At 31.7% G+C, this 24,184-nt stretch overlaps 2 protein-coding genes across 5 annotated transcripts in view; both read left to right on the top strand.

Annotated features, from left to right (window-relative positions):
* Positions 1–13,203, top strand: part of LOC106074305 (uncharacterized) — a 63,442-nt gene extending 50,239 nt beyond the window's left edge. For 3 of the 4 annotated variants that reach the window (XM_056018156.1, XM_056018154.1, XM_056018153.1), the window contains 11 exons: positions 1,817–2,356; positions 4,268–4,406; positions 4,723–4,833; positions 6,111–6,183; positions 6,425–6,564; positions 6,748–6,833; positions 6,989–7,177; positions 7,754–7,872; positions 8,068–8,203; positions 8,718–8,915; positions 9,689–13,203. In XM_056018156.1, coding sequence (XP_055874131.1) covers positions 1,817–2,356; positions 4,268–4,406; positions 4,723–4,833; positions 6,111–6,183; positions 6,425–6,564; positions 6,748–6,833; positions 6,989–7,177; positions 7,754–7,872; positions 8,068–8,203; positions 8,718–8,915; positions 9,689–9,867 — 1,910 coding nt within the window. In that variant the 3' untranslated portion in view covers positions 9,868–13,203. The remainder of the gene's footprint in view (positions 1–1,816; positions 2,357–4,267; positions 4,407–4,722; positions 4,834–6,110; positions 6,184–6,424; positions 6,565–6,747; positions 6,834–6,988; positions 7,178–7,753; positions 7,873–8,067; positions 8,204–8,717; positions 8,916–9,688) is intronic. The other variant, XM_056018157.1, reaches the window with a different exon arrangement.
* A 1,362-nt stretch (positions 13,204–14,565) lies between these two features.
* LOC106074389 (ubiquitin-like protein 7) lies at positions 14,566–23,489 on the top strand. Its single transcript, XM_013235158.2, has 10 exons — positions 14,566–14,774; positions 17,745–17,858; positions 17,993–18,084; positions 18,465–18,549; positions 19,404–19,461; positions 20,947–21,044; positions 21,216–21,271; positions 21,584–21,721; positions 22,326–22,409; positions 23,232–23,489. Exons 1-10 carry the CDS (start codon positions 14,642–14,644, stop codon positions 23,355–23,357), a joined length of 984 nt encoding a protein of 327 aa, XP_013090612.2. The 5' UTR covers positions 14,566–14,641; the 3' UTR covers positions 23,358–23,489.
* The last annotated feature ends 695 nt before the right edge of the window (positions 23,490–24,184 follow it).

The following is a 24,184-nucleotide window of genomic DNA, read 5'->3' as shown; positions in this document are numbered from 1 at the left end:
TGAACAGTTCTTTACTTTTTGTGGTACATGATAATAAGCCAACATATTTGTTTTATAAAAAAAGGCTATTTTAAAAACAAAAAACATATAAATGACATTATGAAACAAATATGACGACTTTCTTGGTATGAGCCACGAATAAAAGGTTGTTAAAATAAGCCTAGAAATTGGAAGATTGGTGGGAATATTTACCAAAAAGAGACAGTAAAATGACTCGGTTGTAAAGCTAGCTACAATGTTGCTCATATTCTAAGCACAGAAGTGAAGCCCAATGTTGCTGATATTTTAAGTAGAGAAATGAAGCCATCTTCTGACGCAGGGAAAAAGATAAATTTCAATATCCCATTAATTCATGAAGCTCAGGATCTATGAGTTTCAGGTCAATTTCGTTTTTGTAGGCCTACGTTTTTGTTTATGTGGCCCGCGACACGAGTGTCAGAAATAAAAATGGCCCGCAGGTTGAATTAGGTTGGGCATCACTGCTCTAAGACACAGGTTCTGATGAAAGCTCTGCTCTAAGACAGGTTCTAATGGAAGCTCTGCTCTAAGACACAGGTTCTGATGGAAGCTATGCTCTAAGACACAGGTTCTGATGGAAGCTATGCTCTAAGACACAGGTTCTGATGGAAGAAAGTGAGAAAGACAAAAGAAGATGGGAAGGAGGATAACATCTTGGACTGACTTGTGTTTTATTGAGTAGTTGAAAATAGTACAGGATTGAAACAGATAACTTGAAGATGTAAAAGAGTTAACATTGGTGCCTCATCTATGGGGATATGGGATAAATGAAGAATGTGTTATTTACATTTAAAAGTGGTATGGTCTTATGGATCTTTTCCTTTATAATTTATTGCCTTTATCATGAAGCTATTTGAAATACTTCTAGTTGATGTAAATTCTATAAGAAAAATATTCTGTCAGGGAACCAGATTTAACCAAACAAAATGTTGAACTGCCTTAGACAATAAGCTATTCAGGAGAAAAATCATTGTTTGAACATGAATACACCATCCATATTTTTCATTACATCCAAATCTTATCAGTCATCATAGTGACAGCCCTTTAAAAAAAGCTGTAAGTTGATGAATACACCTTGGTTTATTTAGCTGAATTGAGTAGAAACATTAGTAAAAAATCACATTGGTGAAAACTAGTTGGTGTGCGCTGCGGAAGAATACGCAGTCAGTGTTGCAGCTGTGCATCACCCCAGTTGGTTTGTAGGCAATTTTGGCTTGCTGCTTTGTCAGTCTCTCTATCATGTGTGCGTTTTGATTTTGTTAACCTTTTGCCCATTATTATGACTCCCAAGGTTACGACCAACTCTTCCGATGTCTGTGCCCTCTACCTTAGCTGCCTCTCCAGATTCACCTGCCCCAGTATCTTCAGCAACTTCCTCCTCCCAATAAGTCTGTCCTTTCTTTTTTTTTTATGGCTGTTTCATTTCATTACTAAATGTATATATTTCCTTAATGTGTTTTTTGATAATTATGTGGGATACTCTGTTAGGATTGGTTTTAGGATAGGATAAGTTCCTATTGTATTTACATACAGTGGGTATGTATTTTCCAACTTTACACCGAAAATTGTTTTACGACACAATGGATCAACGTCCTAACTCTAGAAACCCTTGTATATTGCTAAAAGACAACTTCGTTCTTTTTCTATTTCTCTTTCTTAAGGAAAATGTTTTTTAAAAGTTAAACTAATGAAAAAAAAAACAAATTTCAATTGAATAGTAACAATGTTGTACTCCAGAATGTAACAATGTTTTCATTACTGTGTTTCAAGAAAAGTCACACACCTATTTTGTTTCCAGGCAGAGCTAAAAAGAAATCTAAAAATATCAGATTGCTTATTAGAACAATAGCAGCCAAAAAAAAGACAATTTTAAAGAAACAGCCCAAGCCATTACATTTAGTTAGTGAGATTCAACTTGCTAGAAGTCTAAAGCATCATCACTCATCTAAAGAGGAAAGAATGCAACTAGACTATGATGTTGTTGATCCTGTTAGACACAGGCGGCAGGCTCAGGAATATTATGATGAATATGCTGCCAATGATCTGAGAGAGAAAGGAATGTATGGAACAGCCACCTCTAGCGAGGAAGGACTCAGTCGGAACAGGAACAAGGGGTTTGAAGCCATCAGTCAACAGCTAGAGCATTTCCCTCGCAAGAACGCAGCTGGTCGGATCAATCAATCCCAGCGTTTGGATCAGAATCAAGAGAAACGGCCTCTATCAGAGAACACAAATCATGCCTCAATCAACAGACAAAACAGTGAGCACAGAAAGCCCCCTAACTCAGTTGGAGCTATAGAAGTTGGTCAGTCAGAAGCAGTCCATAAACCACATAGTTGTGAGTGATTTAGAAGTTGTGTTCACTTCAACATTATTTTGTACCTTTTTTTTTATTGTGGCCTGCACTATGTATGTTGTAATTGCGTGTTGATTATGTTCCCACAGCTGTAAGTGGCATGAGTAAGCAGCTGTAGTGTGCTCACAAATTTGTATTTGCTGTATGTATTATGTAACTTGCACAATTTGTGTTGTTGTTTTATTCTAAGCTTTATATGAGTGTAGTACACCAATAGATGTAGGTGTTGCATACATTTTTTAGTAAATGCATGGCAATAATAGTCACACTGCAAAGTGAATATTGTGGTTAAAAATTAAACTGGAAATATTTTTCTTTTTAACTTGTATAATAATGAGAATATGTAGTGTTATGTTGCTAATAACAGATAAAATAAAAGATGGCCCTTTGTTAGTCTACATTCAGAGGACATACATGTGTATAGTTTTAAGCTGCAACATAAATTCACTTTGAGTTATTTTTCTTCAAATAATTATTTCAATTAAAGTATAAATTCAGTTATTCCCCATAGTTTATCATCTTAATTTTTTTTTTTTTATTCATACATGCAAAGCACATTTCTAGCACTGTTTGTTTGTTATGTAGTAAATTTTTTCAAACCTTTAGCAGCTTGTATGATTTAGTTCTTGGACTTCATCTGTAAACAAATTTTTCATTAAGCTTTTTGAAGATAATCAAAAGCTAAAGATTTGCTGGTCACCATCCACACACATATCTCAAGGCATCTCTCTGCTATTCTAGCATACACTGATAGTGAACTTTATAGACATTCTGTATTAGTTTGTTCTTGTAAGACATTGGTGAAAGAAAAAATAACATGCAAGCTTTCATTTACCTTGTATAAAACAGAAACATATTTTTTTAAAATGTGAAATATAGATTAAATAATGTTTGAAAGCATTACAATGGTTAAATTAGCTAACTCACTGTGATATACATTGATTCAATGCATAGAAATTATTTGGATCGATCATTTGTGAACTGAAACCCTAATATTAATTTGTTGCCATTTGCCATTGCTGCATAGAAGGAAAATGAGTACTGACATGCCTTTCAATAGCTGAATTTTTTTTCCCTTAGTGTCCTGCTTCAAAATGTGTTTGGAATAATATGTAGATTGGTGTGGTATTAGTTATATTCATAATTATCATTAGCTGGTAACTTGATGATAGACTAAGGCAGATAGTTTGTACATACCTAAGTCCAACCTTAAGACACTGTGATTCACTTCCATTAGATATGTTACATGTGCCTTAGTCTATGTTATTAGCTAATGACTTATTGCCATTCTGTGTGTCTGTCTCTCTCTATTATAGAAATATTAAAAACTCACACAAGTTCTCCTTTATCTTTGCTTTTGTTGTGTGATAGATATGTTTACTCTCTTCATGTATTTTGTTTTGGAGAGTGGATGTTTAACTTGATTCTTAATCATTCAATGTTGTAAACAAAAAATATTTAGCACATGTTGTATGTAGAAGCTGCATAGCTGTGATCCTGTTGTGTAGATTTGTTAATTGCACAAGCAATAGAACTGTTGGAATGATTTTTGTTTACTGTTTTCTCTTTTGTGATTTCCTTATTTCATACTGTAACATAGAATTAAAAAAAAAAGAAAACGAAGTAAATCAATTTAGGATGCAATAAATGTTTAAAAAAGTTACAAAACTTCATCAGATACTGGTAATAAGACAAAGTATCATTTAAAATAGAGTAAAGTAAAAAGTAAAGTTCCCCTTTCAGACCTTTGATCTAGCGGGCAGATGATGTTAAGGTCATTTAATATATAAATGGAATTTAAAAAAAAAACACTTGCAGTTTTGGTAGGTAATGGATATAATGGATTATATTAGCTATTTAACTTGTTTCTTTTTAACTCATTCTGTTCTTCAGATGTTCATTTGGAGAAACCTATATTCAATTCATCATGGCCAGAAGAGTCTATTACATTTGGTCAGATTGGAGGTGTGGCTATTGACTCAAGTGGCAATGTTTATGTTTTTCACAGAGGCTCAAGAAAATGGACTGCACAGTAAGTGTTGGAACCTGATCATCTTTTCTTTCTGTCACAGATCTATAATGATCACATCAAGAGCTAAATTTAATTTAATGGGAGTCCTCTATTCTTTAAAAAAAAAAGAGAGAGAGTAATGCAAAACTGGTTTGTAGGCTTAACCTCTGCATCAAAGTTATACAGAGAAAAAAAGGGGGGGGGATAATGAATTTGACTGAGCTGTTTGTTAAAGAGTACAGGTGCAAGGTTTCTTTTAAGAGTTGATGTTATTTATGATAAGATTTAAACTATTCAATCTCATTAGACTTGTCACTGTCACAATGTTTACCTCCAGATCATTCAACTTTGACAATGACTTCCGGGATCAAAGTTCTCCAATTACTGAAGATGTCATTACTATATTGACTAGTTCGGGTCACCTAATTAAAACATTTGGAGCTGGCAAGTAAGTCTGAATACAAAATTTTTTTTTTATAAATCTTAATATTTAACCACTCCAGAGCAGCTTTTAAAGTTTTTGCATTCGATAGTATGTATTTCAAGCCACTTTTTAATATGATTTTTTTTTTTACATTTTTAGTATAGGAATGATTACAAGCAAAAAAAAAATATATTTTTTTAAACAATCATATATGTCAAAATTCTTAACTCTAATTATTTTTCAGGTTCCAACAAAATTATTCGTTTTGCTCATATGTATTTCACGACCCTTTTATGATTAAATTTTAATAACTTTTTTGTTGATTATCAGAAAATGTTATAATTGAATTAGAATTAAAGGGGAATGCACACCCTTTTTAGATCAAACAAATTGATGTATATAAAACATTAAAAATATTTAGTGAAATCTCCATTGCAGAAGTTTCTCAACTGAGGACAAGTCTCATAACAAGTCTCCCTAACCCTAACTAGATCTAGATTATATTTAGGCAGTATTTAATGATCCAAATTGAACTAAAGTATTTTCACAAAACTTAATATCTAACACTTAAAATATTTAAATTAATTGTCTTGAGGTCACTATCCAAAATAATCACCCTATGAAAAATTAATATAGAAAAAAAAAATTTTTTGTTTACTCTTTAAAAACATTGTTTTTGCTGAAAATGAAACCAATCCATATTTTTCCCTTAAGGAAACTTTTAAAGTGGGAAGCGTGGTCGAGAGGCTAAGTGCTCTTGAACTTGGCTTGGCTTGGCTACCTATGAAGGGGGCTCGAGGTTCGACACCTGACTCAGGCAGAGTTGTGTTTATTGAGCGCCTAAAGGCAGCACAGAAAAACCTTCTCCTAGATACCTCCTCCCCCCCCCCCCCCACACACACACACAACTGAGATTGGACCAAAGTGCTCACAGCTTGCTATAAGCATGAAAGTAGCACTATATAAAAGCCATAATTTTATTTAATTTTAAGATTAAATTATAAGCAATTAAAAACATTTTGGAAGGAAAGAAAACAAAACAACTGACTTTTTAAGCATCGACGAGAATATCGTCGATTCGGCTGCAGAATAGGGAAAAATCAACAATGGTATCCTTGATGAAGAGAGAAAGAGTTAAAACAAATGATGAACAAGGGGATTATGTTACAAGTATGAGATTAATCATATATTAAAGAAACATCACACACAGAGTTGAAAATTTGACTTTTTTTTTAAAGATTGTAAACTTTGTTTCAATAACTTGAATGAGCGACTGCAACCAAACTTGCATTATTTTTCAGGTATTTTATGCCTCATGGTATTACAGTGGACCATCAAGGAAATATTTGGTTAACAGATGTAGCAATGCATCAGGTGAAACATTTCTTTGTTGTTCTTCTCAACCTGTGCTACACAAATTGAATTGACCTTATTGACAACATAAAAGCTTTAAAAAAAAACACAAGAATTTTAAAACTGAATATTCTAGCACTTGATATCAGATGAAAAAATGGAACAAAATAATTAATCTGTTTTAGTTATGTAACATTGATTTCCTTCACTAATGTACTTTTTTTTTTGGTCTACAAATTAATATAATTTTGTTTCTCTTTAGGTTTTTAAAATACCACCAGGTCAGACTGAACCAAAAATGACACTAGGACAGAAGTTCCAACATGGTGAAGATACAAATCTTTTTTGTAAACCTACTGATGTAGCCGTTCTTATGTCTGGAGAGTTTTTTGTATCTGATGGGTAATACTAGGCTTTGCAATTAATTATAATTATATATTGTGTCAGCAAATATTGCTTTAAATAAATGAGTCCATTGATTCTAAATTAGGCATTAAAAAAATATATTTTAAATTTATATTTTGAATTATGTAAAAATTATCAAATCTTGATTGTTTTATTACAAGCCTACTTTTTCTAAAACAGGTACTGTAATAGCAGAGTTCTGAAATTTTCCAAAGATGGAACTTTTTTGATGTCCTTTGGGAAAAGAAACGTACAGTTTGGTGCAGGTAACTTCCTAAATATATATGTGATTCTTAGTTTGATGTGCATGATTTTCAAGTCATGTTTCATGATAACAATTTAAAATAATATCTTAGTTTGATGTGCCTAAGTCTCAAGTCATGTTTTGTTATAACAATTTTAAAAACTCTTTTGTCTTTAGCTCCTCCTGTTGTGACATTTGACATCCCTCATAGCATCACTGTGTCAGAGGAGCATCATTTGGTTTGTGTGGCTGACAGAGAGAATGGTCGCATTCAATGTTTTGATCTGGATGGAAATTTCAAGCAAGTCATCAAACGCCCAGAGTTTGGTCCACGACTGTTTGCTTTAGAATATTGTCCTGCACATGGTATGTATGGGCTATGTGTCTGTAGAAATAGGTTTGGTTACCTTCTGTTCATTATCTGTAAAACTACATGTGCTTTGTATATGAACAGCTAGATTAAATTTGTTCACTGCTCAAATACTCTTTCCACTAACTATACCACTAGATATAAAACTATAAAACCAGATACCATATGAATTGTATTCAATAGCCACATTTTGTGGTATGCACTTCGAACTCATATGATTGTTTTAAGTTTGAACACTGCCATCCCCTGTCATCCTGCAGGAGGTTTGGGTTAGAACATAGTTATGTTTAGTTCTGAAGGAACATCCAGAACTTAAAAAAAAAATAAGCAAAATAAAGATTTTAAGCTAAATAAATTAGGTTATATAAATGTGCTTAGCTTGGTAGGTTTTTCCCCTTATCATCGTTTTATAAAGTTCAAACTATGTTTCTACTGGTACATAGCTAATAGAAGATGAGACTTCATTATTTTGTAAACAAAGAAAAATGTTACAATATCACCATCAATATTTTATTGTTGATTTTGGTCAGTAGTTTGCTGCATTATCAAACAGCTCATTTTTTGTTCTATAGGAGGTTTACTGTATGCTGTAAATGGTCCTGCTTTTGATGGCCCCATTGATACAACTGTCCAGGGTTTCACATTAGACATAAATACTGGAGATTTGTTGGAAATGTGGAATGTACCAGATGTAAGGTTCTATTTCATGTGACAACAAAAATCAGCTTAGTTTAACCACAAATAGCTAATCTCTCTCTTTCATTGTATCATAATTTATCAAAGTTACTTTTTATTTATTTATTCTTATTCAACTTTTACAAAGTAAAAATGTTATGAATGTATTGACCTCGTGGGAAACTACATTAAAATCTCCACAATCTTTCAGAACATGCGAAACCCACATGACATAGCAGCAGATCCAGTAACACATAGCATCTATGTAGGTGAACTGGACCCTGAAAGAGTTTGGAAGTTTAGCAGACCTATTACAGTACTGTCATCAAGTTCACAGCATAACAAAGGTAAATAAGGAAGATTTCTTTCACATTCACATGGTAATGAATGTTGATGTGAATGTTCATTTGTAAAGTCCGTTATTAGTACATAATTGGTTGTTAAAACGTTTGCATCAATATTAATCTAAATATGTACTTGTGATATGTATTACTCTCTAAATGAAACGTCCTGGACTCTTTTATTGTCTATAATTTAATCACTTTCCTTAGAGACCTGTAAATGCAAATTGAATCTGATTAGAAGTGCAAGCGATTATTGTAATATAGAAAATAAAATCCTTTCAGTAATTGAATTTATCGTATTGAGTGGTCATTGTGAACTACTAGCTTACTCTTTATTAGAGCAAAGAAAATTAAGTAAAACAACTTAAACTTTGCTTCGGTTCAACTGAAGTTTACAAAGAGCTGTGTAGATTTTCAAAGAAATGTCCTAGTTTCATAAGGTGAAAAGTAATTTGTGCAGACATCTCAGGAAGAGCTTGTTCAATGCCTTAACATATTATTCAATGTTATGCCACAGTTGAGGAAAGTACTCAGAGCCAGTTACCAGTTACTGTCAACAATCCATTGGACCAGAGTGAAACCAATACCACAGGGTTGTCTGAGGCTATCAGAGATAGCAGTGATGTCTCCCCCTCTGTCATCATTGGCATCTTACTTGTGGTACCAGTCATCTTGTTGCTCATTATTGTACTTCTAGTCAGGGCACATCAGTCTGGTGAGTTTTATATTTTTTTTTTAGTATTAGCTTTTAGCTAGATTGAAGGAAATTTTTCAAAAATTTTTATATCATTAAATTACAGAATTCTAATTTGTTATGTCTAGTATAATGATCAATACTATAAAATGAAATAAAAATAATTGGGCGGTTTACAACAGTGATGCCCAAAATACGGCCCACGGGCAAAATTCGGCCCGCGATATGCTTCCATCCGGCACAAGATATAGAAGATCCCCCTTCCCTCCAAACAAAAAAATGGTTCAAAATGTATCTTTACCTTTTTTCTAATGGATTACTACCAAGTCATTTAATATTTGTGCGTTCATGAAATAGGACTATAGAAGAAGTGAACGGATCTTTACTTTTTGTAGAACAAGTTACCATTGCTAGCCAACAAGTTTGTTTTTATAAAGAAATTGTGGCTGTGGCTGGTTTTAAAAAAACAAGAACAATAAAACATAAACAGTATTTATGCCATTTTTTGAAGTGTAAAGAGAAAATTTAACTCTCCCAATACTTCAATGTAAGTACTACATTCTCGGGTTTGAAATAAAATAGTTTCAGGTCAATTTCATTAAGTTTTTGTATCTTTTCCATCATGTGGCCCGCAACACTAGTGTTGGAAATTAAAATGGCCCGCAGATTAAGTTAGGTTGGGCATCACTGCTTTTAAACATAACAGAAGCTTTTTAAGTTTTTTTTATTCTTTTTGTTAAAATTTTGATGTTTTCTACAATTTAATATTTGATCTTTCTTTTTTTTTTCATTAGGAAAATTAAAATGTTATGGACATGGAAAGAAGGGAAAGGTTTTTAACCTTAAAGGTTTTAATTGGAATTCTCATAAAGGCTTTGATAGACTTAGTACTGAGGAAAGTGATCATGAGGTTGACCCAGATGATTTAGATGATAAAGACTATTTGACACCTCCCAAGAAGAATAAAGCATAGCCTCAAGTTGAAGGCTGACTAAATTGTGTAAATTAATCCTTTTTTTTTCTTTGTTATTAGTTGGTCATATCATAATATTCTGCCATGACAGTCAGGGTTTAACTTGTTTACATGTTGAATCTTGATACCAACTAAATCTCATACACACATAATTAATCATAGACCCACCTCTTACATGTTATTAGTTGTGTAGAAATTGATTGAGTGTGATTATTGTGGGTTTCATTTCTAAGAAGTTGATGGTGGTGTTTTTTTTATAAAATTACATCTAAAATTGTAATATTTTGTTCAAGTAATTTTTAAAAAAGTGATTTGGAGCAAAATTTACTAATTTGGGTAATGATTAGATTACGATGCATTCTTTTAAACAGATTTTTTAAAATCTTTCAATCAATTGTATTACAATAACTAAGTGATTTTGAGCTCATAAACTTTCAAAATAAAATTATAAAATGCTTTTGTCATTCTAAAAAAGAAAAAAAGATTACTATGTTGGATTTTTTTTTTTTTGGATAGCAAAGGCTATTTGACCTTTTTATTTCAATATGTGATATCAAAATTTTTAATTCATTAATTTGTTTAATATTTGTCAGAAGTTTGCTTTTGAATAAAATATTTATCAGCATTATTATCATTTAGGCTAATAAGTTTATTTTGTTTTTTAATTTTATGAATGATTTGATGTTATAAGGCCAGGTCATTTACAAAGTAATGCCTGCCAACTTTCTTTTTGCAATGATTCTCAAAACTTAATTAGCTACCAAATGATTGTTTGCTCACTTGGTTGTGATGATTCAACATTCCTTTTATGTTCCACCAATTTCTTTTTCCTTCTTCACTGCTAAAAGCTGGCTTTGTTTCATCTAGTGAAAGTACCATTAGTGTTAGTGACCCTGGCAAACTAGCCATTTTATGCACAATTTTAAAATTTTCATATGGATAATATTAAAGTTAGTTTGTATAGCATTTTTTGACTACATGGAGTTCCAGACAACTTTCCATGTTGCTGGTCCCTATCTCATGTCATTATTAAATCTTATTTAAAAAAAAAAACAAAAAAAACTTGTGAGATGGTAACATTGTCCAAATTGTGACTAGTTTTATGTAATGGGTTACAAAACTATGACTTCCTTAGATTGACTACTAGACTCTCATCTGTTATATTTCTTTGTTTTACAATCTTGTTAAGGCTTGTTTAAAATCTCTCTCAACTTTTTATGCCATATTACAATGTTTATTGTTAATTCAATTGTTTAGTCAAATGTTTGTTTTTCCAAAGTGTTACTATTTGGTGCAATCAAAATATTTATTTCAAATTAACATTTAGTGGCATTTTATCTACAAACACTGGTAGGTGAAATCAGTAGCACATTATAGCTCATTTCTGATGAATCAAAATAAAAATGTTGTGATATAAAAATAATTTTAAATTTAAAAACCTAAATGAAAAAAATTGTATTTTTTGTAAATTTAGTTACAGTTATATTGAATAGAATTATTTATGTTAGCAACTTTTGAATGCATCACATAATTTTAATTTGAAAAAGAAACTGAAAATCATTTCAATTAAATATTGTTGACTGTTGTTTCACCTCAGATGAATTGATTACATTTTAAGAGGTTATCGGATATTTATATTTATGACATACAATCTTTTTGTTATGTTATGAGTTGTTTTTGTTTTTATTTTCTACAAGTTCAGGGTATAAAGTTCTAGTGCATACATACGTAGATTTCAACCCACATTTTTTTAGTTCTTACTTGTGTATTTATGTATATGTATTCGCGTACATGTACTAAGAACTAATGTCTTTTTTTATTAAAATCATTTGTACCATGAAATATTCCACTTGATCTTTGGCAACTGCATTTAATTTATGTTATTGTTTGATTTCTTTCTGGAAATGATCTGCTGTTTGAATATTTTAGTTTCAGCTTAAGGGCTGTGATAAAAGTAAAAAAAATAAATATTTTGATTATACATTGTTCACGTGAAATTACAACTTAATCATTTTTTGTGTGATTTTTATGTATTTGAACCAATTTTTATTTTAAATTAGCACAAGTTAAATCTGTTGATCAGAATTTTTTTCCTTGGTAATAGTTATATTTATACTCAAACCCATTTGATGTTACTTCTGCAAAGATTTATAGGCACTCAGAGAAAATGATATTAGCATGGTAGCCACAGTTAGACTTTTAAAGGCAGAGTTTTGGAATTGAAACTAAAATTTTAAAATAAATCAAAAACATTGATAAACAAGCTGTTTACTGCTAGTTCAGTGCGTCAATCCATTGTCTGCCTTTGCTTTAGTCTTTTGTTCTTGATTTCTATGCTGCACTGTGACAATAACATAACTTTTTTAAAGCAGTTCTACTAATCTCATTCAGATACTATTTGCTTATACTAATCAGAATGTAGGGTTAAATGGGTTTGATATTTGTTTAAACTGGTGATGGTCCCCCTATAGTATTGTATTAGTACTGCAAAACTTACTTATGTACAGTTTCATTAAGCCCTAGCCTTTATTTTTGAAGGTTTATCAATTGATTTTTTTTTTAATCTGGTGGAGACATTTAACCATTTTGTTTTTGCCACAAAAAAAAAATTGAACTTGTCTGTTGTGAAAAATGAAATCAAAAGTGAATGATCACCTAGTCTTTGAAAGTTCAAAATATTTGTACTACTTTATTGATGTCATGTACTCACATAATATTTGTGTGTTAGTGTTTGTCTTAACATGTTGATGTTGTTTTGTGATATCTATATCAACATTGTCTCTTGTTGGTGGGGTATGCAAGACATTGGTTCTATGCTGTTGGTCAAAATTTCTCATCCTTCATTGACTTCCATTGTACTCCACCTTGCAGTTAGAGTGTTTTATGGAGTGCTAGAAATCTAAAAAGTATCCCAGTCATAATAGAAGATTATAGATTTTTTTAAACTAACCACATTCAGAGCATTTCATTTTTACTTAGCTATTTTTTTTATTGTATATTTTCTTAATTGTAATGTACATATGACAGTGCTACATAATTTTTTATTTAATTACTGAGCATAATGCTTAATTTGATTTTAATGTGGATAAGATTCAAGAAACATGTTAACAAGTTCATTGCTAAAAACACCTGGTGCAGAGTCAATGTATGTTTAATCTCTGAAATGAAATGGGACTAACAATGACTATCAAAATAGTGATGTCATTTGTTTCTCAAATGTAACTAGCATAGAAAACATGGACTGTGTGGTCTATTTATCTTAATGTGTGTTTGATGTATTGTAAGTGATCATATGTAACAGTTATGGGTATAGAGAATAAAATACAAAATATTTAACTCATCATGTTGTTTCATTTTTCTTAAATAGATGACCAGACTTGTAGAAGTAATGACCAGGCTTGTGGGTTGACTTCTATTTTATGATTAAATTAACAGAATAAAGCCACCATTATGAAACTGTCAATCATGCGTGATTAGACACAATTTAAGTTCCCTCAGACTGACTTTATTAAAGCTAATCTTGAGATAAAAAAAAAAACAAAACAACTGATCATTTAGCTTTAAAAAAAAATAATAACATGCTTCTCTTGAGGTTAAGAAATTAATATCTGGTTAATAGTTAATGAATGTCAGGGTGTGTTATGTTGACAGTGCAGTGTGAATAATCAAGATCAAATAGCACTTAGACCTGAGTGGACTTATGTTTTAAAATTTCATACCTACATCATAATGAGAAAGTAATGTTCTCATTTCCCCAATTAAATATTTGAACCACAAAGCAAGGTATCTTTAAATGCAGACAAATATCAAGTAATTTTTGTGATTTATTTTACAAAAAGGAATGATAAATCTTCCTTTTTATTTCTTAGTTGTAATGCTGCCTATAATATAGCTTTAAAAAGAAAAGGGAAATGGGCATTGGTGAAATCGAAATTTTCAAAACAGGATCCTTACTTTACATTCAGCAGTAATTTTGTAAGCAGCTCGCAAAGGCAGATCCAAAACATTTTTTATGGGTCGAAAGTCGAGAGGCACTGAAGGGAGCACAAAGAAAGGGTCGTCCAAAGCAAAGCTGGCTGCACAACGAAAAAAGGCCACTCTTTGGACATCCTGATAATAATAATAAGGCTAGTCTTCGAGTTCGAAGATCAGTGAGGGATGCAGTATTTCCAGTGGCTGCGCAGTCCCAGCTGTGACCTACATATTTTGCCACACCAAGGACAAGCATAACCATTGTCCGCAGTGGTCGATTTAGATTTTCTTTTCGCCGTCTGCGTTTGTCCTCGACAGCAGATTTTCTTTTGTGTATCCCGCGGTCTTAGTGAGTGACCTCCAGCTGTCTCGTACTGAGGCCGCATACAACCAAGTGCTCTCTTCTATGTCAGCCAAGGAAAGTTGACGCCTAAGCTGGTCTTTGAAGCGTTTCCGCGGAAAAAATGGGGGTAGGGAGGATTTAGATCTAGTTGCGCCATGCCCATAGATATAGAATCTATGTAAGAAGAATAGACCTACAAGAAACTGACAAAGAAAATGAAATTAGGGATTTTAAAATACGTTTAATCTTTAAATGAAATAAAACCTATTGATTTATTTAAATATCCTTGGTAACTGATAATTTAGTTTATTTAATTTCGTGGCTTTTAAAAAAAACAAACTTTTTTAAGCTTACATACAGTCAACTCATTTGTTTTGAAATCACGAATAGACATAGATAGATTCAATTCATTGTAAACAAAAACAGTGACATTAATATTTAGATCTAACATTAAAAGAAATGGCAACTCTCAATGTTTGTCGCAGAAATTCAGGGAAAATTGATAGATTTCAAATTCCCATATCAAGCCTAGATGATTCTGTTGATTCTCTTGCAATTGAAATTAGTAAACAGATTCTAACTGACGATTTCGGTAATAAATACTTTAAATGAATCAATCAATCAATCTATCTAGATCTATCTGTCTTGACTAATATATAAATAAGAGTTAAAGAGTAGTAAGAGACTAAGTTACTAATTTTAGTTAGATCTAGTATCTATTAGATCTAGACTCTAGTATTATCTAGTAAATTAAAGGGAAACTCCGATGGTTTTGACAATTTTTGATATAATATGTGTTTTGATTTACAGATAATGAATATATCAATATATGAATTATATGATTCTTTTTTATGATTCTTTTTTTTTTTTTTTCAATAATAACTTAGTAATGGATGTTTTTCTGACATAATTTTCCTGCGCATCCAAAACAGTCAGACTTTCACCGGGTTTCTATGTGACGTCACAAATGTGTTTTAATCTATTGACTTATTGTATAACAGGAGACCATACAGCAAAGTTTATATTCTCGTAAAAGAAATATATCTTTCTTGGTCTATGCAGTTAGATCTAGGATCTTGTAAGCAAAGAAAAAATTGTATTAAAAGTAGATTTACATGTTTGACTAACCTCAGCAGTGTGTATTTTCTCGCCAGACCACTCAACACACAACAAACACTATTATTGCTTGGTTGTCTTGTCATGACCGACTACACGTAGTCTTGACTAGCCTTACACTGACCAGCCTTAACCTTATACTGACCAGCTTGTTCGAATCAGTCACATGATCTATTTACTTCTTGGGACAGAGAGAGGCTTAGATGAAAATGTACTGACTAATTTATTTAATATAAATGTTTCTAAGCAATTAAATAAAAATTGGTAAAATCTTATATAATACAGACGTTACTTCAAAAAAGAAGATGATTACGTCCAACGCGTCATGCATATTTAGTCATTCATATTAACCAATGACTTAAATTCAGCCAAGTCACTGGTTTTCCTGGCTAGCTCAGGCAACCCATTCCATGCTTTAATAGCACTAGGGAAGAAGGAATGTTTACTATTACAACTTTTTATGCAGAATTTAAATATGTCAATAACTCAAATTGGAAAAACCATCAGAGTTTCCCTTTAAGTAATATTCTAGACTAACTCTTGACGTCTTGAGTCTCTTGATCTTGAGCTAGGCCTAGTACTAGTACTCCGAGTAGTACTCAGTAGTATGAGTAGTAGTACTAGTAATAGTACTCTAGACTCTAGTAGTAGTAACTAGATTCTAGATCTAGTCTAAATACTAAGTAGATCTATTCTAGTAGTAGTGACTAGTGTAGTAGTACTAGTACCATGAGTGAGTGAGTAGTAGTGCTACTACTAGCCTCATACTCATATTAAATATTACTAGTCTCAAGTCTGGTCTAGTTGTAGAAATGTAATCTAAATGATTAAATGATTCTAGATCTAGTAGAAAAATCTAGAGTAGAGACTAGACAGAGGATACTCCAAGACCAAGATCTATTTCTAGGTCTAGAGTCTAGATGATAATATGATAGTAGATCTAGATTTCTAGAACTTCACCATTTTTAAATTGCAATTTTCATTAGATTTATTAGACATTTTATAATTGATCGGTGTGGTAGCTGAGTTTTAATGTGCTTGGCTTCTGAACCAAGATTTCTTGGGTTCAAATCTCAGTAAAGGTTAGAATTTGAACTTACTTCTGAACTGGATTTTTAGGACACCTCTGAGTCCACCCAACCCTAATCATATGGGTAGGCCTACTTGTCATTAGTTGGGGAAAGTAAATGTGGTTGGTTGTTGTGCTGGCCACCTGACACCCTTGTTAACTGTTGGCCACAGAATTAGATGATACTTACATCATCTGCTCTATAGATCACAAGGTCTGAAAAAGAGTACAACAAACTTTTTTTTTACTTTATTGATTGGGATTTTTTATATTGTTTCTAAAATTTAGCAGATTATTTTTAAGCTGTGAGTAATAATACTAATACGAGACTTTTAATTAATACAATCTATTAGATAATTCCTTTTGAGTAAATTAGACCTTCATAACAATCATTAGCTACCTGTGATGTCTGGATTTGAAATTACCATCATAGAATTTAAATCTTGTATTTATTCCATACATCACTTTCCTTGAAAGTATATATGCATCCATTGGATACTGTTCTGCAAATCGATATTTGATGAATTTCTCTCCTGAACTCATGCGCCTTGAGATGACTGTTTGGTCATGGGTTCTGAACTGTCCTATCAATGGACCAGGTTTGAGCCCTGCCAGCTGCCATCCCTAACTATCCTGCAGGAGGTTTGGGCTAGGATGTAGTAATCTTCAATTCTGAAAGAACAATCCACACATATATATAACAAAAGAGCATCACCATAGTTTAATGATTTTTTTTTGTGCATTTATAATAATTTGACATGATCTTCAAGAAACTTTCTCTGTTCACAGTTTCAAAGATTTTAGTTAGTCCACATATATTGAAATAAAGGTTACTATAAAAGATTTACATTTACACAAGAGCAGACTTTATTATTTGAAACACATCAGGCAAAAAATTCACAGTTTGACTATAGCAGTTGCCCCTTATACCAAAAAGAAAAAGCTATGTAGTGGTAATGGATACTACTGTATATTGATTAATGATCATTTATTGAAGTATAAAAGCATAAGAGTAAATGTTTTATGAAAGTTCCTATTTCTAAAAGAGAAAGCTGAAGAGTTCTCACTCAAGCCCTTCCAAAAATGGGCACTGAAGATGAAAAGAAATATTGAACTCATATTTAACCTTCAGAATGGAAGTCACTTTTTATTTGAATGATAATTGTTTTGCTAATAAAGCTGTTTCGGGTGCAGTTTTATTTAGTTTAAGGATAATATTCAGATATTTATATGATTTCTTATATGATGGTTGGGTAGGCTGCACAATTTTGTACATCTCAGTTAAAATTTAGTAAACAGTTAATATTTTAAACAAAATGTTAAACTATTATTTTTACGAGATTTAACTAATCATGTATTAACTTTTTAAAATTGCAGATATAATCTACAGTGGTGAAGTTCTAAAACGGGAAAGCAGTTTGTCTAGTTATTCATTACAATATCAGTCAACAGTTTATTTAGTGGATAAATTTACCTCCTCTTGTAACCATGGTAAACATTTTTGAATGATTCTTTATAATTGTTTGGTTATTGCTCTTTTATACCATAGCTTTTTAGGTTTTCATAATAGATTTTTCCCTGTTCGCATGTTGTTATTTTTAATAAAACTATTTTAATATTCAAAGAGAATACAGCTTCAGGAACTAGTATCACAAGTAAAAATGATGTCACAATGGCTGTTCAGTCTGCATTACTGAACTCAGAATATCGATCTATTGTAAGTGTAACCACATGATATAATATTTGATTTTCTTTTTACCACTTCTCTATTCACTTCAACTTATGCTAATGTAAATAAATATTAAAATATTTTAATATTAACAATTGTTATAGTTTTTTTAAGTACATTGCTGTTTATTAAGAAATGATTTCCTGTAGAAACAAAAAAAACAAACTTTCTGGTAGTTATTGATGACAAAGATGCAAATGATTTCAAATTGCTTTGCTTTAAAATTGCTTAAATATTAATAAGCTCATTAAAAGCACTTTAAATAAGTTTAAAAAATTGTTTTGCTAAATCTGATTATTTTCATTCGTAAGCCTGTGTATTACATGTACAAGTAAAATGTTTAAATTAGTAAAAAAAAATATTTTTAGGTTGAAAGAATTTTAACTGACCCGGACACAATAGAAAATATTATTGCTGCTACTCCTGGCTTAGACAGAGACCCATGTGTTCTAGGTAACGTTATTGTGATTGCCATTTCCAACTATTATAGAATGTTTGTTTCATAGACTGCTTATGCCTACTTATACAAATCAACATAGTAGTGCGTTTAAGTGTTTTCCTGGCATTTAGTTTAATTTAGTTGTAGATGTCAAATTAAATATCACATTACAGTGGATCCTGGGACACAGGCATCATGGGAAAAGAAAAAGGCAAGTAAAAAAAAAATAAAAGGCGGGGTCATCTATGGAACAACCTCACCCTAAGGTCGTTAGTCAACAATCACAAAGAGGAGTGGTTTAACCAATGGGCATCAGAAAACACAGGCAGAGCCATGTATAAAGAAATGACCATGCCAAACACACTGGACAGTATTAACTTCCTCCCCTGCCAAGAGAAATCTACAATTTTCCAACTTAGAACAGGACACACACCTTTAAATTACCGCCTTAACAAAATAAATCCCACACACCTACCCCTTTGTAGACTCTGTAGACACCCTTATGAAACTGTAAACTATATCCTCTTGAATGCCTCATCTTAATCCACCTTAGGCAGACTCTACTACCACTAATTAACATAATTAACAGTTTGTATGGCAGTGCTGAACAACTGAAGAAAACTGCACACTATTTTTTCTTGGCACAGTCTGCAAAAGAGCTGACAGCTCAGCAGCAAAAAGCTGGCTAGCAGAAGAAGTGCTGAAGTGTTTTTGAAATGTGTGCTTCTTTAATAGCATTCCCACAAATTCAAGTCAATAATACAACATCTGAGTGTCTATCAATACTATTGTACCATATTTTGGTAATAGAAATATTTCAATTAAACTTAATTTAAATGTACCTCATAATAGTTGTCATATATTTCAGCGATGCTTCAAGAACCAGAACTCCTTGCTGTCATGGCACACCCAACAAATATTGACAGGTTAGTTTTAGCAAAGTGAAAAACACAGATTATCTGGCTGCTTGTTAAATTCTATTTGTAATAATATATATGAATCAGAAGAAGAAAGAGTTTGCTCTCCCAGCTTTGAAAGGTATGTGATATCTTTGAAGGTAATTGTTAATGCTCATGTGGTATGCTGGATTGTTTGTCAGTTGTCTCGGTGGTCCCCGGTTCATACCCTGTCTGCTGCCAACCCCTGTCATCCTACAGGAGGTTTGGGCTAGAAAGTAGATTATCTTCAACTCTGAAGGAATATCTAAAACAATAAACATGTGACCCCTATTAATTAATGTGAAGAACACTGATTGCCTCAAGCACATTCAGATTTTAAATAGAACTTTCTTACTTGTTAAAAAAACTTGATAAATAAAGACGTGAATTCATGAAAACAAAGAGTTGATGAGATAGAATTTATTTTTAATACTTTTAACCTTAAATAAGTTTTTACTTTTAATAGATGTGTACTACAACCTAAAAGTACTTGTGTGTTGTTTTTTTTTTTTTCATTACGCTTTTTTTTTATTTGATTAAACTTTCTGTTGATATGAGAATTATTATTTTAAACACTTTTTCCAATCAATTAAATTATTTTATATAGTTTTAAAAATTTAAAGCTTACATTAATTGTTGTGTATTTATTGCATTAGTGTAATCAAAAACAACAACATACAAACATTTTGCTTTAGTGATGTGTAACTCAGAGAAATACTATAGTTAAATTAATTGACTGTACATTCCATTCCCCAGTAGCAAGTCATTGCTCATCGTATATAGTTTTCTGAATGTAAAGCAATGTAGTCATTTTTCGTTCTTCCCTTTACCAATGTCCCTGTCTCGTGCCCTAATCCTCTTACTTTTATTTAAAACATCCATACGCCTTCATTTCTCTGACTCCTGATCACGTTTGTTTGACTTTTCTAGTTAATGTTTTCATCTATGAGGAAACTTATTCTATTAAGACTTTGGGAAGGAATTGTCACATGTTTTTTTAAATAACCTAATAAGACATTTATTTTCACCATCATTTTCATCTCCTCACTCGACTATCATTGTAGGGGTGCTGTGACAGTCCACATAACCAAATTCCTCCACTTTTCCCATCAGCAGCTCTTCTTAGCATGATATCATTTTCATGCAGAATAAGCAGAAAAATTATGGCTTTCAGGAATATTTTTCTAGTCAGCAAAGTCATTCTTGTGTACTTTTTATTTTTATGTATACTGTCTTAAAAGAGAAATCCCAGAACTACAATAGTACTTCGATATTATCCCCACTTTTCCCTTAACTTACCTTTATACTATAATGATGTATGGTTATACTATAATGATGCAATGTTGTTCCTATGGACACAAAAAATTAACAAAACAATAATGTTCATTTTCTATCTCAGTGTTTGTCTTAGAGGTTATTTTTATCAATAGTAGAATTGAAATTAACTTTTTTTTTTCTCTATTTTCTTTTTAGTCTTCTTGAACTTCATCCATCGTTTGCCCAAGCAGCAGTAACAATTGCCACAGCAGTGAATGAAGAAGGGGCAAAGCTGGGGCACAAACCTGGAACAGGTTTCTTTTCAATCATTTAGTCTTGGTATTTTTTAACAAGTGGGACCTCTAATTCATCAAAGATTCTGAACTAATAATTTCATATTTATAGTATCACATTTCAGAATATATATATTATATATATATTTTATAAGTGCAACTAATTTCAATCATGAGTTATTGTCTCCTCAGGTTCAGTTTGTTATTCACTGGATCAAATGTCTGATGATGAAGATGAAGTCCCACAGGTGAATGTCTTTTTTTCTTGATATGTCTCAATATAAATTAATAGATAAAATATGTTTTTAAAATATAGAGCATGTTCACTGGCTTGATCACTCATTTTAAAAGACAAAGATGAAAGTATAAACAAAAAAAAAAGCACATAATGTTTAATAAATAATCACAAATCATTTTGTAAAAAGAAAATTAAAAAATTGTTAACATTTTCAATATTTTCCTTAGAATTTGTTTTATTGCAACTAATTCTATTATAAAGCTTTCATTTTGAACCAATGAAAATCTCAGTTTGAATGTTGATTAAAAACTATGCTCTTCAGGCTAGCAGATCAAGAGGCAATATATCTGGTATAACAGCATCACAATTGGCTGCTGCACTTCGAGCTGCTACTGGGTCAGCTGCAGTAAATGTGACACAGCCACCACCAGTCGCTGTAGTGCCATCCACTTCACAAAATGTAAAACTTAAAAAATGTGTTTTCTATCATACTTGGAATGAGAATACTATACCAATAAAACCAACTTGAACGATCAAATTGTATTAATCTGTTTTGTAAACACAAATTAGATATTTTACTTTAAATATATAAAAATAATTTCTCCTCTGTCCAGATGTAAATATCAGCTCTTTCTATTCAGTTTGTTTCTTGGACAATGTTTATTTAAAAAATCATTTTTTAAAAGTTTCGTTCAATGTATCTATTAAAATAAAAAAATTAAAATGTCTACTAATTACTGCAGGATTATTGATGATGTAGATTTTAAAAACAATATTGCTTTCCTATTAAAACAATAATCCTTATTAGGCTTGTATATTTGAGATCACATTATTTAAATTTAATATTTTATAATCTGGTCATCATTTTCTATACTTTAAATATGAATATAATGTATCTAGTCTAATACAGAAAGTTATATTTTTACTAATCTTAAAATTATTTTTTTTTGCTAATATTTTTTTATTATAAAGTAAAAATAGGAAATTTTATTTTTAATTTTTGAAAAATATAGATCTACCTGTTGTTTTAATTTTTTTTTTCTTTTACATTTTAATTACACTAGGCACCAGGACCTTCCAGTAGTGGCACAATCACAGGAGATTTCTTTCAACAGGCTATGGTTCATGCACAGACTGCATCTAATGATGTAAGCCTATATATCAATCAATTTGAACTGTTTAAATAAGCTGTTTTTGCTTCTAGTTTCAAGCAGAGTTCAACTATTATGCTGCCAAAATTTTAGTAGTAGAATCAAATTCTCTCTCTTCTGACCATCCCAAAGCTCTTTCTCTCTTCTCTGATTTGAACCTGAGAATTTCCACTCTGCACCCCAACACTGTACCAAACATCCACCACACCCCATTATTTTGTTTTTAAATTTATTTTTTCAAGGAAATTGTAAGAAGTCTGCTTATATGCATGTTATCAATAGAAATTCCCCTTCTTTTAGGCAATCTTATTGAGACTTGGCAGGAACATGCTTTAGAGGCAGATGAAAGGAACCCTTTTTTAATTTTCTACAATCTTTGTTTTACCTTTAGAATAAAAAGTAGGCACCACCGTGTATTTTTCTCTCTCATCTCTCCTTAGACTTTTATCATAGGGGTGCTGTGATGGTTGGTGTTACCAAATCCCTCCGGTCCATTCTTTTATCTTATCCAGCCAGATTTTCCTTGGACGACCCTTTCTTTGTGCTCCCTCCACTTTACTCTGAAGAATGATATTTGATAGTCAGTCATGTCTTACAATATGACCAGTCCAGCTCAGCTTTCATCTTTTCAGATTATTGAGGAATTCTTCCTTTTTGCCAGCCAGAGGGTTGATCTGTAAAATTACAAACTCATGTGTTCTGTTGTGCATTTACTCTCAAAGTCTTGAATTCTTCTTTCAGCTTCTGCGCTCAATGTATTTGGGCTGGCAGTAAATAAAAATAATTATTTTTTAAATTTATTTTTGACAAATCTTACAGGCAGCCCTTCAACAACTGCGAGACATGGGCATAACAGACGAGAATGTAGCTCGCCAAGCACTCTCCGCTACTGCAGGTGACATTCAAGCTGCTATAGATCTCATTTTTGGTGATGGCTTCATGTGACATTGTTTTAAGAAACTGAGCTGAGCTAGTCTTATCAATTTGTTTAAGTATGTTTCAAAATCACACAAAAACAAAGCATTTTCATGTCACTTTAAACATTTCAAAGCAGGCATTAAATGATTTATACCATTATCTGCTTTTGTTCTTCTTCAAATGAAATTGTATTTTTACTTGTTGAATTACTTGAAGTTTGAACTAATGGAAAGCTTAATTAAACAGCAGTCTTAAACAACCAATAACTGAATTAAAATGCACACTGTTCAATACCGCAAATGTGATATACAGCGCATGTATATTTACTTACATAAAATAATATTCTTTAAAGGGTTAACAATCTTAAAAACAAACTTAATGCCATTATTAAATCCATTTTAAGGCTTATTAACAGTAATCTAATTAAATCTGATTAAGTTTATTTTATTTGTAAGAATAAACAGTAATGTAATATTTTACATTGGCTAAGAGTCCTAGAAAATAACTGTTATCCACTTGTGGTTGATTTAAGTTATCTTTTTCACTGTATTCTGATATCTGTCTCTTTCAGATGCTGCCAGTTAAAGCAATTGAGCTGGCCATTAAATGCTTTTATAAAACCTGTCTCTATCCCATTCAGTACTTTATTTAGATCAAGATGATTTGAATGAATGACTAATTTAACTTTTCATCTCAGAATAAATGATCTCATCTTTTGATTCTGACAAGTTGAAGGGATCTTGCACATGCATTCATGGGTGTACTTATCTTTAGTGATGGTTGGTAATTACTGCACACTGCTAGTAACTAGAACTCAATGGGTACCCTAAGATCAACAAAATGTCTTATTCAAA

Source organism: Biomphalaria glabrata, chromosome 1, assembly GCF_947242115.1.
Source record: "Biomphalaria glabrata chromosome 1, xgBioGlab47.1, whole genome shotgun sequence".
NCBI lineage: Eukaryota > Metazoa > Mollusca > Gastropoda > Planorbidae > Biomphalaria > Biomphalaria glabrata.
This window is presented reverse-complemented; position numbering and strand designations above follow the sequence as displayed.